This window comes from Propithecus coquereli, unplaced genomic scaffold, assembly GCF_000956105.1.
Source record: "Propithecus coquereli isolate 6110/MARCELLA unplaced genomic scaffold, Pcoq_1.0 Scaffold237, whole genome shotgun sequence".
NCBI classification, from domain to species: domain Eukaryota; kingdom Metazoa; phylum Chordata; class Mammalia; order Primates; family Indriidae; genus Propithecus; species Propithecus coquereli.
The window spans coordinates 3,519,876-3,534,024 of NW_012147919.1; the positions used below are offsets into that span (position 1 = coordinate 3,519,876).

At 52.1% G+C, this 14,149-nt stretch overlaps 1 protein-coding gene across 1 annotated transcript in view; it reads right to left on the bottom strand.

Annotated features, from left to right (window-relative positions):
* The window catches only part of BMP7 (bone morphogenetic protein 7), a 79,101-nt gene that overhangs the window by 16,079 nt on the left and 48,873 nt on the right, over positions 1–14,149 (bottom strand). The window contains exon 3 of the mRNA XM_012645843.1: positions 6,684–6,832. Coding sequence (XP_012501297.1) covers positions 6,684–6,832 — 149 coding nt within the window. The remainder of the gene's footprint in view (positions 1–6,683; positions 6,833–14,149) is intronic.

Here is a 14,149-nt window from a genome sequence, read left to right on the forward strand (position 1 = left end):
CAAAGGCACCTTGAAGCCAGCTGCGCCGTGGGCGGGACCCCTCTGCAACCTTGGCTTTCTGGGCTTGGTTTCCACAGCTGCCAGGGGCGAGCGGCTCACCTCCCTGCCCCCCCCACTGCCGCGGCTGCGCGTCACGCTTGGCTAGCACATGCCCTTCGATCCTTTAAGTGCCCTGCAATCCCCCCGCATTCGGTCTGGGGCGATTAAGAAGTGGGACACGTGCTCTCACGTGCCGGAGGAGAGGTGCCCAAGGCTTAGGGCTCTCCATGCGCACGGACATCCTAAACACGCATTTCTGAGCCCCAGCCCGCTTCGGGAGGCAGAGATCGGGGGACAAGGCGCCCTGTGGCCTTGACGCTCAGGAGATGCAGAGCAAGTGCCCGCAGGAGCTGGAGAAATGGGTCCCCACTGAGGAAGTGGGAGGTGGGGCAGATGAGGCCACCCGATCGTCTTCTCGGATCAGAGAGGCAAGGCTGATTGACGTGGTCCTCCTGTGATTTCTTCTGTGAACAGGGCGAGGAAGGGGACCCTGTGAACCAGGACAAGATGCTGGAGTCCTCCTCTTGGGGACCAATGACCAGGTGCTTCCATGTCTGCCAGGACGGGGGTCTCTCCAGTCCAAAGCGGTCTTCACCTCCCTGCAACAGGCTTTGGAGGTGGAAGACGGCAACAGGAACAGGCGCCTTGATCTGCAGGGCAGCAGGAAGCCCTCTGAGCCGTCCTCGGAACTAAACTTATCCTTGCTGCCCCCCGGACCTTCAGCATATGGTCCCCCGCGCGCCGTCTGCTTCCTCCTACGAGAATGTGCAACGCGAGAGCTCTTGTCCCTTGTCTTGTTCCAGCTGTGCCCCCAGTGCTAGGACAGCCATCGGCACATCACTGGGGCGCACAAATGTTTGTTGAGTGAATACGTGTTCTCCCACCTGAGTGAAGAGGCTGCTGGCTGTGGGATGCTGGTCTAACAACCAGATTCGGGGCGCTGGAGGTCATCACTCAGGGTCAACGGTACTTTCTAGGAGCCCATGGAAATGTTTTCATGTCTCTTAAAATCAGAAGACAAGACATGAACTTTTGGTATCGAAGAATTGTTTAATTTTTAATTCAGCCAGGATCATATTCATCTTGATACCAACATGGTTGTAAAACATGCTTTGTAATATTTTTTTCAACAGAGGGAAGAGCCCACGAGAGTCAAATGCGGCCCCCGAAGGGGCTTCTTCAGTCAGTCCTGCAGGAAGCCACCGGCTTCGGGGTTCTTGACAAACACTTTCCTTCCCAGGCGAGCAGTCAATGAGACCTGCAGCGCTACGGGGCCTCCCAGCCGGGCCCCCCGCAGGGGCTCGCTGTCAACACAGTGTCCCCACCAGCCCCACCCAAGTCTGGAGCCTGGGGGCCAACTCCTGGCAGACTTCCCAGGAAAGAGCGAGAAAGCCAGGCCAGTGTCCTAGGTCAAAGCCCAGGTCTGCCCCGGAGCCAGGAGACTTTCGGTCGAGTTCCTCAACCTCTCGGCCCTGGTTTAACCAGCTGTAAAATGCTGGTGATAGCAAGGGTGCCACGGGGCAGGGTGACCGTGAGAACCACATCAGTCAGCAGTGACACCATCAACACTCACGGGCACAGACAGCGGGCTGGGCCCGGGGCTCAGCATTTTCTGTGAAGTCACTTTCTTCCTCCAACCGCCTACGGAATCGGTGATGTTATTATGCCCATGAAAGAAACAAAGGAACAAGGCCCCGAAAGGTTGGACGGGCTGCTGAGACCACACAAGGGTGACCCAAGGAGCTGTGCTTGGCCCAGGCCATGGGGCGCTGTAGGACATGCAGGGCCCCAGCCTGTCCTGCTTCCGGAAGCTGCGCGGGCTCCTAGAGCCCAGGGCCTGGCTGCGACGAGGTTCCTCTGCTCAGAGGTGCCTTTCCTCCCCTCTCCCACTGGGCCCGGGGCCCCAGCACCAGTGTGGGCGCAGGACATGGCTGGCCCAGGGGTGGGAAGCGCAGCCCGGGGGGCTGAGCAGGGAGGCGCTGCCTCTCCTCTCTTCTGTCCTGTGGGAGAGAGGAACAGACTCAGCCCTCCTGCAGCGGCAGCCCCCACCCCCGGGGGATGAGGCTGTGCTCCCCAGCTGGTCGCCCCTGATGAGCTGCAGGTGCCCGGGAGTTCATGGGCTTCCTCCCCTCCCCTCCCATCCGCAGGGCCCAGGGCAGAGCCCCAGCTGCGCTGCTCTCTGGGTGAGGAACAGGAGGGCCCAGCTGGGAGGAAGAGGGAGCAGATTCGCTTGCTGGGTGGTCAGACGGAAGGGAGGCGAGTGCCCATCTGGGCTTTGGAGCTGAGGAGAGCGCTGGCAAGCGGGGCTCGCCTGGGGCCAAACATCAGGCTTCTGAGAGGTCTTCGACACCTGCCCGGCACTCTAGTGGCAGCCAGCTGGCCCGCTTACTCTCATCAGTGTGCCATTGTTTGGTGAGGACACTGCGGCCCCTGTGAGGCGACCAGACCAGCCTCGAATTCCGGCCGCCTGGGAGCCCCTCTCCACCCACGCACGGTGTGACTGCCTGGTGGCCTCGCGATTCTGCCTAGAGTCTGGGCAAGGATGAGGTGGCCCTGCCTCACATGAGTTCCGCCAGTTGTCCCTGTCTTGATGCGTGCAGGCACCCGGCAGGCAGGTTGAGACCCAGGGCCTGAGTGGAGCCCGCCAGGCGGGCCCCTCTGATAAACAGGGCACCCCGAGGACCAGGCAGGACTTTGCCACAGTGTTGTCACTGGGCCAGGCCCCAAGTTACCCAGAAGGCTTATGAAAAAAGGGGCCTATTCCTGGGCCTATCTGCAGGGATTTGCCGTTAGTGGGTGCGGGACGGAGCCCGGGAATTTGCTTGCTCAGTGCGCCTCCCGGGCACCCTGACGGCCACTGGGCTTGAGAACCTCCACAGCAGGAAGAACAAAGAACGTTCGTAGCCATGAGCCCGAGTCTCAGAAATGCTGGACTCACTTGCTTCTTAGCTCATCCCCAAAAGGTCCAAAAATTCACACGGCCAACTGGCGCTGCACATTCTGCCCCTCCCTGACGGTCGGAGTGGGTGGTCCTCCCTGTCCCGGCAGCCACACCGAACTCACTGCCCAGGCGTGCACAGCACCTGGACAGGCCAAGTCCCCGGGCGGCGGCTCCCACACCCCGTCCCCCGTGCCCTGCCTGGGAGGGAGGACAGGGTCCTACTGAATCAGGGGCATAGTGTCTAATCCTTGCCCTGACTCTAGACAGTGTTTTTGCGGCCACTAGGCCACACTGAATGGACGGCGGTTTCCAGGTGGGCTGCCAGAACGTGGAGCCCCCGTTTCCTCACTGTTCCATGGGATGTTAAGGACAGCACCCACCTCGCTGGGTAACGGTGACAATGACAAGAGGCTATGGTACAAAGCTGCCACGTGCTGAGCAGCTAAGCTCCTCACTTGCATGAGCTCATCTAATCCCTCCCACCAACCCTTGGAGGTGGAAACTATTATTAACCCCATTTTCCAGATGAGAGACATTAAGTGACTCACGCTGGGTCACATGGCGAGAGACAGCAGGGCTGGGATTCGAACCTGGGGAGGCTGACTCCTCCGGAGCCCAAGCTCTGATCGCGAGGCTCTGTCACCTCAATCAGTGCTGAGCCTTGTCCACAGCCAGGGGCAGGGGGGAGGGAAGCTGGGGGCAAAAGGGACAAAAAGATTCTGACTTTGTCTGGGGGAGGAGGATGAGGCAGAACCGACACTAGGTTGGTGTCAGACCTGGGCCAGCAGGACAGAGAAGCCCCAGACCTAGCGGGGTCCAGGCAGAAGGTCTGGCCGACACCCACAGGGCTGGCGAGATGGTTACTCTGAAGAGGGGAATTAAGTCTACCTTAGCTACACTACTTCATTCTTATCTTACCCCCAGCATGTTCCATAGGAGCTTTTAAGGAAAAAGAAGAGTTGAATGATTCTATTGCGAGGTAAGTTTGGAATCCCTCTACGCAATATTCCCTATCCAGAGACTCACAATGGACATCGGCAAAGGAAATGCTCTGATAAGTCCCGCAGAGAAACCTGTTCCATTTCCCCAGCCTAGCAGTCTTCACCTGCAAGTGACCACGAAACCCTTCCCTTTTCCCTGGGGCACCTGTGGACACTTCACGGAACCACAGTTTGAGAAATGTGGTATGCGGCAGGGGTCACCGATTATTACTGTAAATGATATTTCTGAAAATAACAAATATTTCCAGCATGGCAGGCCATAGGCTCTCTGTCACAATGACTCAACTTTGCTGTTAAAGCACAAAAGCAGCCCCAGACAATACATCAACAAATGCGTGTGGCTGTGTGCCAATAAAATGTTATTTATGGACACCAAAATGTAGATTTCATACAATGTTATGTGTCACGAATATTAGCCTTCTTTTGATTTTTCTCAGTCGTTTAAAAATGTGAAAACTGTTCTTAGTTCACAGGCCATAAAAAAAAAAAAAAAAAAAAAGCAGGCTGCAGGCTGGGCTTGGTTGGCAGGTGCAGAGCGGTGGGGAGCTGCAGTGCCTGCTGCAGGGCACCCAAGCCGGAGGACGAGACAGGGCACCTACACCAGACTTTGAGTAATTCACCCCCACGATCCCGGCCAGGTTCCCCCCAAGCTCCAGACCAAAGAAACGACCTCTGATAGGGAGGAAAGGAGGCCAAGCCCAAGAACAACACAGGAAAAGGTGATTCAATTCAGCTACAGTGTCTGAATCACTTGGCAAAAATCCAGCACGAGCGAAGTAAAAAGAAAACTTAAAACTGGGAAAATGTCTGCTCCTCAAACTGCCAAGAGCCAAAACTATGAAGACCAATCACCTATCAGAACAACGGGCGAAGGACGGGAACAGATCGCATGCGCAAAGAGACTGCAAATGGCACGTGTGAAAAAATGCTCCAGCCCACAGAGTAAGAGGAAGGCAAAGTCCAGCTGCAAGATACATCTGTCACCTATCGATCTATCCAGCAAAGATGGACGCGTTTGAGACTTGAGCTGGCAAGAAGGGGACACAGGCACCCTCATGTGCTGCCAGTGGGGTTGCAATGGAACGGCCTCTGAAGACGACAAACGGACAGCATCTGTCAAAACCACGAATGGACAATGCCACCTTCAGGCATTTATCCTAGGGCTACTCGCGCTCAACTGAGAAACGACCCGTGCACCAAGGTGTTCCACGGCAGCCCTACCTGTGACAGCAAAAGACTGGAACACACCTGCGTGCACATCCCAGGGGGCTAGATGAGTCAACTTCGGCAGGAATAATAATAATGGTAACGGCTCTGATTTAGGACATGCGTTCTAAGCCCTCACTACTCTAAGTACGGTCCAGGGACCAGCATCCTCTGCATCACCAGGCGGTCTGGAAATACGGGGTCCCCTCTGCCCTAGACCCGCTGAATCAGAACCGCATCTCACCAAGGCGAGTCCTACGTACATCATGGTACTATTTTAAAAACTCTTCCCATATTAACTCATTAAGTTTTATAACAACCCAATGGCCCAGGCCTTCTTATCTCCTGCACATTAGAGATGAGGAAGCCAAGGCTCTGACAGGTTAGGAAAGTTGTCCGAAGTCACACAGCATGTGAGTGGCAGCGCTATGTGGACACACAACACCTCAGCCTTAAAGCGAACAAGGAAGCTCTTCAGTGGCTGACGGGACCAATCTCCAAGGTAAGTTGTCAGGTGAAGAATACTGTACGTACCAGGCCACCATTTGTGGGAGGAAAAAAGAAAAGAAAAGCAGACTCTCTGCGTGATTGCTGAAATACCCAGAGAGCATCTCTGAAAAGATACTCAGTGGTGGGAACAGCAGAGGCCGCTGGGAAGCGGAACTGAGCAGCTGGGAGAAGGAAGTCGGAGGGAAGCCATTTACTGTTACACACGTTCACACTGACTTTGGAGCCAGGGGCTGGTATTACCTATTGAAAAATAAATGGGAATTTTTTTTTTCTTAAAACGGGTGTGAAGAAGCTACATACCTGAAACCACCCCCACTTTTAATTAGAAACACACTTAGAGGGAGGAATTAGAATCTCCCGGCCTAGTCCCAGTTCCCCCCTCAGGTCTGTGGTGGGGGATGGGAGGCGGGCAGGCTAGCAACGGCCTCTCCGAGAATCTGGGACTCAGAACCGTATTCAGGTTTTAATGTGGAAAGGACTAATGCCTTTCACCAGGGGCAATTTTGCTCCACAGGGGACATTTGGCAATGTCTGGAGACATTTTGGAGTGTTACAAGTGAGAGATGCTACTAGCGTCTAGCGGGTCAAGACCAGGGATGCTGCTAAACATCCTACACTGCACAGAACCGTCCAGAATGTCCTGCGTCCCGAGCTGTCTCCCCAGGGCTCCAGTTAAAATTCAGGTTCTGATGCAGCAGGTCTGGTGTGGGCCCAAGATTCTGCATTTCTCGCAAGAGCGATGCCACCCTGCTGATGTGGGACCACCCTTTGAGCAACAAGACCCAATCCAGCTGTGGCCGGCCATGTAATCTTCTCATGCAAAGTGGGGAGGGGCTGTTTTTGGTTGGGATCAAAAGGCTGAACAGTGAGTACTGGCTGGGCGGGCAAGGGAAGCCTGCTCTTGGCGGAAAAAAGCATGAGCCCTTCTGAGATGCTCCTGAGGCACAGGCTGCCACAGGCGGTGGTAGTGTGGCCAGGGGACTCACCATCCAGAGTCTCCACCGAGAGCTGCAGGCCCAGGTTGTGCCGCGGGTTGACCACCCAGTGGTTGCTCGTGGCTGTGATGTCGAAGACCAGCCAGCCCTCCTCCGAGGCCCAGAGGGTGCGGCTGTCCAGCAGGAAGAGGTCCGACTCCCTGAGAGAGAGGAGAGAGACACAGGCTCCTGGTTAGACAGGTCAAGGCTCAGCCACCCCGACAGCCACTGACGGAGAAGAGAGTCTCGTGGAGTGGGGGAGGTGGAGTCCTCCGGTCCCCCAAAAGTGGGTTCGCCAGACCAAGATCCAGGCACAAAGACCCCTCAGTAGCTGTGGTGGAGAAAGGGAGCAAAGAAGAGGCATAGCGATACGCACGGGGGACGGGAGCTGCTACGAGGCCATCTCGCCCTACAAACTGTTAGCGGGGAGTCCCAGCGGGAGGGAGTACAGGAAGGCAGAAATCACACAGCCTCCATGCTGCCGAAAGAGTCTCAGGGAGCAGAAGTGGACATCGATTGTATTATCCACCACGTACCAGCTACTGTCCCGACAGCCTCCACATACTATCTCGTTCAATTCCCACGACCCTAAATCATGGGAATATGACCTCCATTCAGTATAGATAAAGACATGACTTCGGCCCAAGGTCATTTAGCCGGGAAGTTGCCACGCTGGGATTTGAACCCAGGTAACTGAGCTCCGAGGCGGCTACTCTTCGTTTCCACGATACGCAACTTCTTCGTGAGCCTACCAAGCGTTAGCAGGTGAATTCCTGGACTGATGTTGTTAATAGAGGAGATCCTTTCATTCTCTCCTCCTCACTTTTTGAAGGAGCAAAGTGGGTAAAACCAGAATTAACCTTGTAAGGGATGGAAGATGGATGGATGGGAATGGGTGGGAGGATGAGTGTGCGGATAGATACATTTTTACGTTCCTGGGTGGTAGAATTCTAGTACACAAGGTCTTCACAGTATCTCCTGTGCACCTTTAATGATTAAGATTCAAAGTTGCAATACTTTGAGTCCTTTGATAGTCACTTAAAATATCTGAGTCCCCATCTGTGCCAGGTGCTGGGTTATTACAATGAACGATACACCATACTGGCCCCTTCCCCAGGGCACCAGCAGTCTTTATCACACCTACAGTTATCTAATTTTCCTGAGAATGAAGATGAATGTTCTCTGCTCACACACAAAGATGTCGGACGTAACAACTATTTATTGAGCACTTACTATGTGCCAGGCTCTGGGTTGAAATGCCTCACCAGCATCGTGTCACTGAGTCCTTACAACAAGTCTCTGAGGTGGATAATATTACCCACGCCATTGTGCAAAACTCAAAACTGAGGCTCAGAAAGGTGGAGTTGTTTGCCCAGGGTTACACCATCAGGACAGTGTCCAGGCAGGGTTGGAACTCAGCCGGGCTGCCTGTAAGCCCAAGCTTGCAATCATACCTGAAGACAGTTCTCCTGGACATTACCTTTGCTCAGGTGTAGCTGTCACCACTTCAAAGTCTCTGACAAATCAGACTGACTGGAACATAACCTGCTGAGCCATCGGCAGGAGCTGAGCGACAGATGCCCCTGTAGATGAGGCGCCTGTCTCCAGCTGGCCCAGTCCCCGACTCTCCCAACTACTGACACAGCCGCCCCATTTACCTTCCCTGTCTGGCCTGGAGACCTAGGTTTGTGAGCTCTGCCCAACTGCAGTTCTGCCGCAGGCCACGATACGTCAGACGTTAGTCGGACCCGTCGATAGGTACGAGGCTCAGAGCAGACATGCGGGAAATAAATCTGTAATGTTAGCCGGCTTCTCGAATTTATTGTGCAATGTATTGGGATTAACAGGTCACTCAGAGAGGCCTACACAGGGAAGGAGAACCGAGCTCAGAAAGAGACGGGGTCCGAGGCGGGTACGCGGGGCGGGGCGGTCTCAGCAGGCGCATCAGAGGAGGAACGACCTGAGCTCTTTGCCCTCATTGTTTCTCTCCACCCAAAGTCTGGGGCCAGGGAATCTAGTCGGCCCAGTCCCAGCCGGCTCCTGGCCGCCTGAGTGCGGGCACTTCGCAGTGACGGACGGACGGCATCGCCAGGACCACGAGGGGAGGCAGGGGTTGCCCCACCCCACACCCCCAGAAGCCCCACTTTTTAAATAATGCCCAAAGACTCCCAGAACCTAGTTCAGAAAATGCTTAATTACAGTATTGCTAAGGTGTTTGCGCTCCTCCCAAAACTCATGTTGAAATGTAATCTTCAACACAACAGTATTAAGAGGCGGGACTAGTGTCCTTATGAAAGGGTTTGAAGGAGAAAGTTTGGTCCCTTTTTGCCCCTCCCCCTTCCGACACAGCAACAAGGTGTCATCTTGAAGAAGAGCAGCCTTCGCCACACACCGACCCTGCCGGCACCTTGATCTTGCACTTCCCAGCCTCTAGAACTGTGAGAAATACGTTTCCATCATTCATAAACTACCCAGTCTCGGGGATTTTGTTACAGCAGCACAGACGGACTAGGACAGTTATTCTGTGTGTGTGAACGCCGTACGACTTCTGAGCTTACAACCAAAAGACATCAAAGGCAATACCATCGTTCCCCAGCCCGTGAAACCACAGTCCCTTAAGATCTGTGAGAAACTCATTCCTCTCTCTGACACAGAGAGATCACAGAAGTAAGGAAGTCTTTTTAGAGCCCCACAGGATTTAAGTCCCTAAGTTTGACTTTCATGTCTAAACTGAATTAAAATAATGAGACGATTTTTCACGACTCATTTACTTCTTCTTCCCCCGCCCCCGCGCTATTTGAGAGGTGGTTTCAGACTGGCGTGGGGGATGTCCACGCAGATTTTAAACTTGCAAACAAGAATTTCCTGCTGTCTTCGTCTCCAGCTTGCCTGATGACTTTCCTGGCTCTGGATGCTACCGAGGTCGTCAATGAACCTGTTAGGTGTCCTGGACAATTAGCAGATGAGAGAGAAACACCATCCAAACATGACAATCCCCCCCTACTGAAACAGGCTCCCGGGCCCCTGTTGGAAACATCTACACCACAGCACAGAAGTCACACACCCAGGTGGCGATTTTGCTGGAAAATTGTTATTTGCAGGAAAATGTGACCAGATATCTGGATGGTCCCTCGTGGATGGTAAAACAATGAATGGTAACTGAGGGAACAGAATTAGGCCTTTAAAGAGAGGACGCCTTGCCAAACGATACTAAACATTCTCTTATTGCAGGCCATGACACCGCGGGCCAGATGTTACAGGCCAGGGCTGACTCATCGTGAATCAATGTGACCGCCTCAGCTCGCCTCCCCCAAGTCACAGTTTGCAGTTTGTTCCGGGCATGCTTAGAAGAGCCAAACCTTCATCTGAAGGCACCAGGAGAGGGGACAGGGGAGCCTTGTCGAGATGGGCAGAGTGTGGGACGTTAACACAGGATTTGCTTTTCGACTGAGAGTCCAGGCATTGAGGTTGGGCCTCATGAAAAGGACAAGGAAGGAATTACTCAGCAGCTGGGAAAGTGGGAATTTCTAGCTACCACCTGCAGCATCGTAAAAGAACACTGGTTCTTACAACCAGGAGAGCACTGAACGGGCCCTTTGTGACGTTTTTATTTACCTTGAACACACTGGCCTCCCTGACCCAGCCCAGATGGGAAAGGCTCAGGGTGCAGGGCCTCAAGGAATCTAAATGCATTATTCTTTCACCTTTACCACCACTGAGAGTCTAGGCGCCTTCTGTGCATCAGTTCTCCAAGTCTCCCGGCAGCCCTACGTTGTGCGAGGATCATTGTTCCCATTTTACAGATGAGTAAGTGGAGATCAGCGAGATGAAGCCTACTGTCCACCTTGACAGATCTTGTAAGTGGCAGAACCAGGCTATAGTACAGGAAACCTGACTCAAGAACTTGAGCATGTTAGCCCTGTCACTTCCTTAACTCACCAGGGGACAAGAGAGACACAGGAAGTCGTTGAATCCTACATGATGTATATTTTCACAACATTGCATGGGGCAGAGAAAACAGTACAGGGGGATGAGATCCAGGCAGTGGGGAATGGGGAAGGCAAGAAGGTCAAGAGAGCCAATTCCTAGTCTTGGTTTCCTCTTCCATATAATGGGGATAATGCCATCTTCTTCAGTGATTGGGGACTGCCAAGTTAACACTAGCCTGGCAACAAATTCCCAAGGGTCTCTGGGGAATGTCTGTAGTTATAGTATCACAAGCTATGTCAGTGTTGGTATCTAATCCCTGCTAAACTTCGGGAATTCTAGGACAGGGACAGACCTTATGTGTCTTGGCCCCAGAGGTTATGTGACTAGCCCAAGATCCTCCAGTTAATAGACCACATATCCATTCAAAGAATGTTCACCTTTGGCTCCAAAATTCATCAGAGAAGTATATGAGGATGTTCATAGCAGTGCTAGATTTTCTGCAAATACGCCACCAACAATTCCTCCTATCTCTGTACCCACATGCTATTCTCTCATAAAGCTGTGAAGTCTATTCCCCATCTCTGATGTCTGGACTGACCAAGTGACCAGCTGTGACCAGTAGGACCCAGCAGAAGAGAGTCCCTGCCACATCCAAGGCTGGGACTTAAGAGGTCTGGCAGTTTCTATTCTTGCTCTCTGGAAACCTAGCCACTGAATCAAGAAATCTGACTACAATGCTAAAGACCACATGGAGAGGAAGGAGGCAGAGGCTGTGGATGATGACGGTCTATAAAGGGAGGGAGGGAGAAACACCAAACTCCCAGCGTCACCAGTGACCACAACAGACAGTACAAAGAGTAGACGAACCAGCTGGCTAAGCCCTGCCCAAATTCCTGAGCAATAAAATGATTGTTGTTTTAAGCCAATACATGTGGGTGGTTAGTTTCAGAGATAGACAACCCAAACAACAGTCACATTGTTCATAACAGAAAAAGTGAAAACTAACCCTCTACCAACAGGGACGGGTAAACCATTGTGGCATGTCCAAGACAACAGAGCCCTATGCAGCTGCTTCAAAGAACCATATAAATCTATACTTGTTGCCAGGGTGGAAATATAGTATGAAGCAAAAAGGTGTTAAAAAACAGAATATGTAGTATGTAAGTTTCTGGGAAAATACAAAATGCTTAAAATCGGTACAAAAAGAAATGGAAAATTTGAGTTGCTCAAAAGAAACTGAAATAGGAATAAAAGGCTTTTCCCATCCCCATACCCCAGAGGGTTTTATACCACAAATTTATCAAATTATCAGGATAATTCCTTCTTGTATGACTTTGAGAAAATGTAAAAGGGCCGGTCTGGAACCCATATTGTAAAGCTTGCATGCCAGTGACTCCCAAAACGGAGAAGGCCAAGTTGACAGACGTTTCTCTTAAGAAGATGTGCAAATGGCCAGTGAACACGTGAAAAGACACTTCATTAGCTCTTAGGGAAATGCAACTCAAAAGCACAATGCGACAGCACTTCACACCCACTAGGATGGCTAGAGCTAAAAACTCTGACAATGAATAACCAGTGTTGTTGGCAAGGAGGTGGAGAAACTGGAACTCTAAACACTGGTGTGGGGGAGGGAGTATAAAATGGTGAGTATCCTGATGTTTCAAGGGTGAAACACGGAGTCATCATATGAACTGGCAATTCTACTACCCACAGAAACGAAAATACACAGCCACACAAAATCGTATACACCGGCCGGGCACAGTGGCTCACGCCTGTAATCCTAGCTCTCTGGGAGGCCGAGGCGGGCGGATTGTTTGAGCTCAGGAGTTCGAAACCAGCCTGAGCAAGAGCGAGACCCCGTCTCTACTAAAAATAGAAAGAAATTAATTGGACAACTAAAAATATATAGAAAAAACTAGCCAGGCATGGTGGTGCATGCCTGTAGTCCCAGCTACTCGGGAGGCTGAGGCAGGAGGATCGCTTGAGCCCAGGAGTTTGAGGTTGCTGTGAGCTAAGACGATGCCACGGCACTCTAGCCCGGGCAATACACTGAGACTCTGTCTCAAAAAAAAAAAAAAAAAAAAAAAAAATCGTATACACCAATGTTCACAGCAGCAACAGTGATAACAGCCAAAAAAGGGGAAACAGACCAAATGTCCATCAACTGACGAATGCATGAACACGGTCAATTCAAACAACGGAATATTATTTGGCAAAAAAAAGGAATGAAGTACTGACGCATGCCACAGCATAGATGATCCCCGAAATCACTATGCGAAGTAAAAGAAGGCAGACATAAAATATCACAGTTTATGATTCCATTTCCAACACCCAGAATAGGCAAATCCACAAAGACAGAAAGTAGGTTAGTGTTTGCCAACAGCTAGGGAGGGAGGGCAAGTGGGAGTAACTGCTAATGAGCATGGCGTTTCCCTACAGGGTGATGAAAACGTTCTTAACATTAGACAGCGGTGTTGGTTGCACAGCTCTGAATGAACTAAAAACCACTGAATTGCACACTTTAAAAGGGTGAATCGTACGATATGTGAATTGTATCTCGATAAAGCTATCTTTTTAAAAATAGGATAACATAAGCCCCCAATAGAGAGCACGGTGCCATGATGCCAATAATTGTTCTAAGGTTTACACACATCTGCGTGAGAAGCTTACACGCTTATACTGCAGTTTCAGCAACAATTCACTCGCAGGCACGTTGCGCCCCTTTACAAGCTAACACATGTATGTCAATATTGTCGCAATTTAGCAAGCACACCCTATTTCCAAAAAAGCTAGATCTGAATGGGGCAACATATTTCCACGCTCTACTTGATCTGCAGGACACACCTGGGCGAGGTGGCAGGCCTGGCGCTCAGCCCCTCTCACAGGTGGGGACAGTTCTGCCCACTCCTCCAAGCTGCCAGAGCCAGGGTACCGGCCACAGGTCTTTCGACCACAATTTCGAGGTTCCTTCCAGTTTCTCAGGGGCTTCTGATTACAGAAATAGCGGCAAGACCCTGAAAGGCAACTTCTCCCCTCCTGAAACCAGGTTTCCCCAAAGCCCCTCTCTCTAAGGTGTGAACCGCAGGTGACCCCAACTCCTCGGTGCTGAGGGGTGTTAATATTTCACCACCAGCCTGGGGATCAAGTGTCGCTTGGGGCTTGCAGGCACCGCCTCCCAGGGACCTGCTGAAATCTAATTGCAGGGGGCGGAGCAGGAAGAACCGCAGCCACCAGAGTTGGTTTCTAGTGTCTCTAAGCCCACCTTCCCCTGGAAAGTTCTACCACAATGGAAAAGTGGGTATTTTAGAATCTCAAACGTGGGAAGGTGGAAAGTCCTTTTTTTGCCCTCTGGCCACCTAGAAGCTATTTAGAGGCTGCTCCCGGGGGAGTAGGATTCCCAAGTGGGCTGCAGGAGGCGGCTCCCTTGGGCCTCAGAGAAATTGTTAAGGCTTTGCACAAACACAGCTCCAGGGAAAACAGCCCCGAAACTGGCTCTGCCGGGAAACAGAGCAGAGTTTGGAAGCATGAGGCTCTCTCCCGCCCTGTAC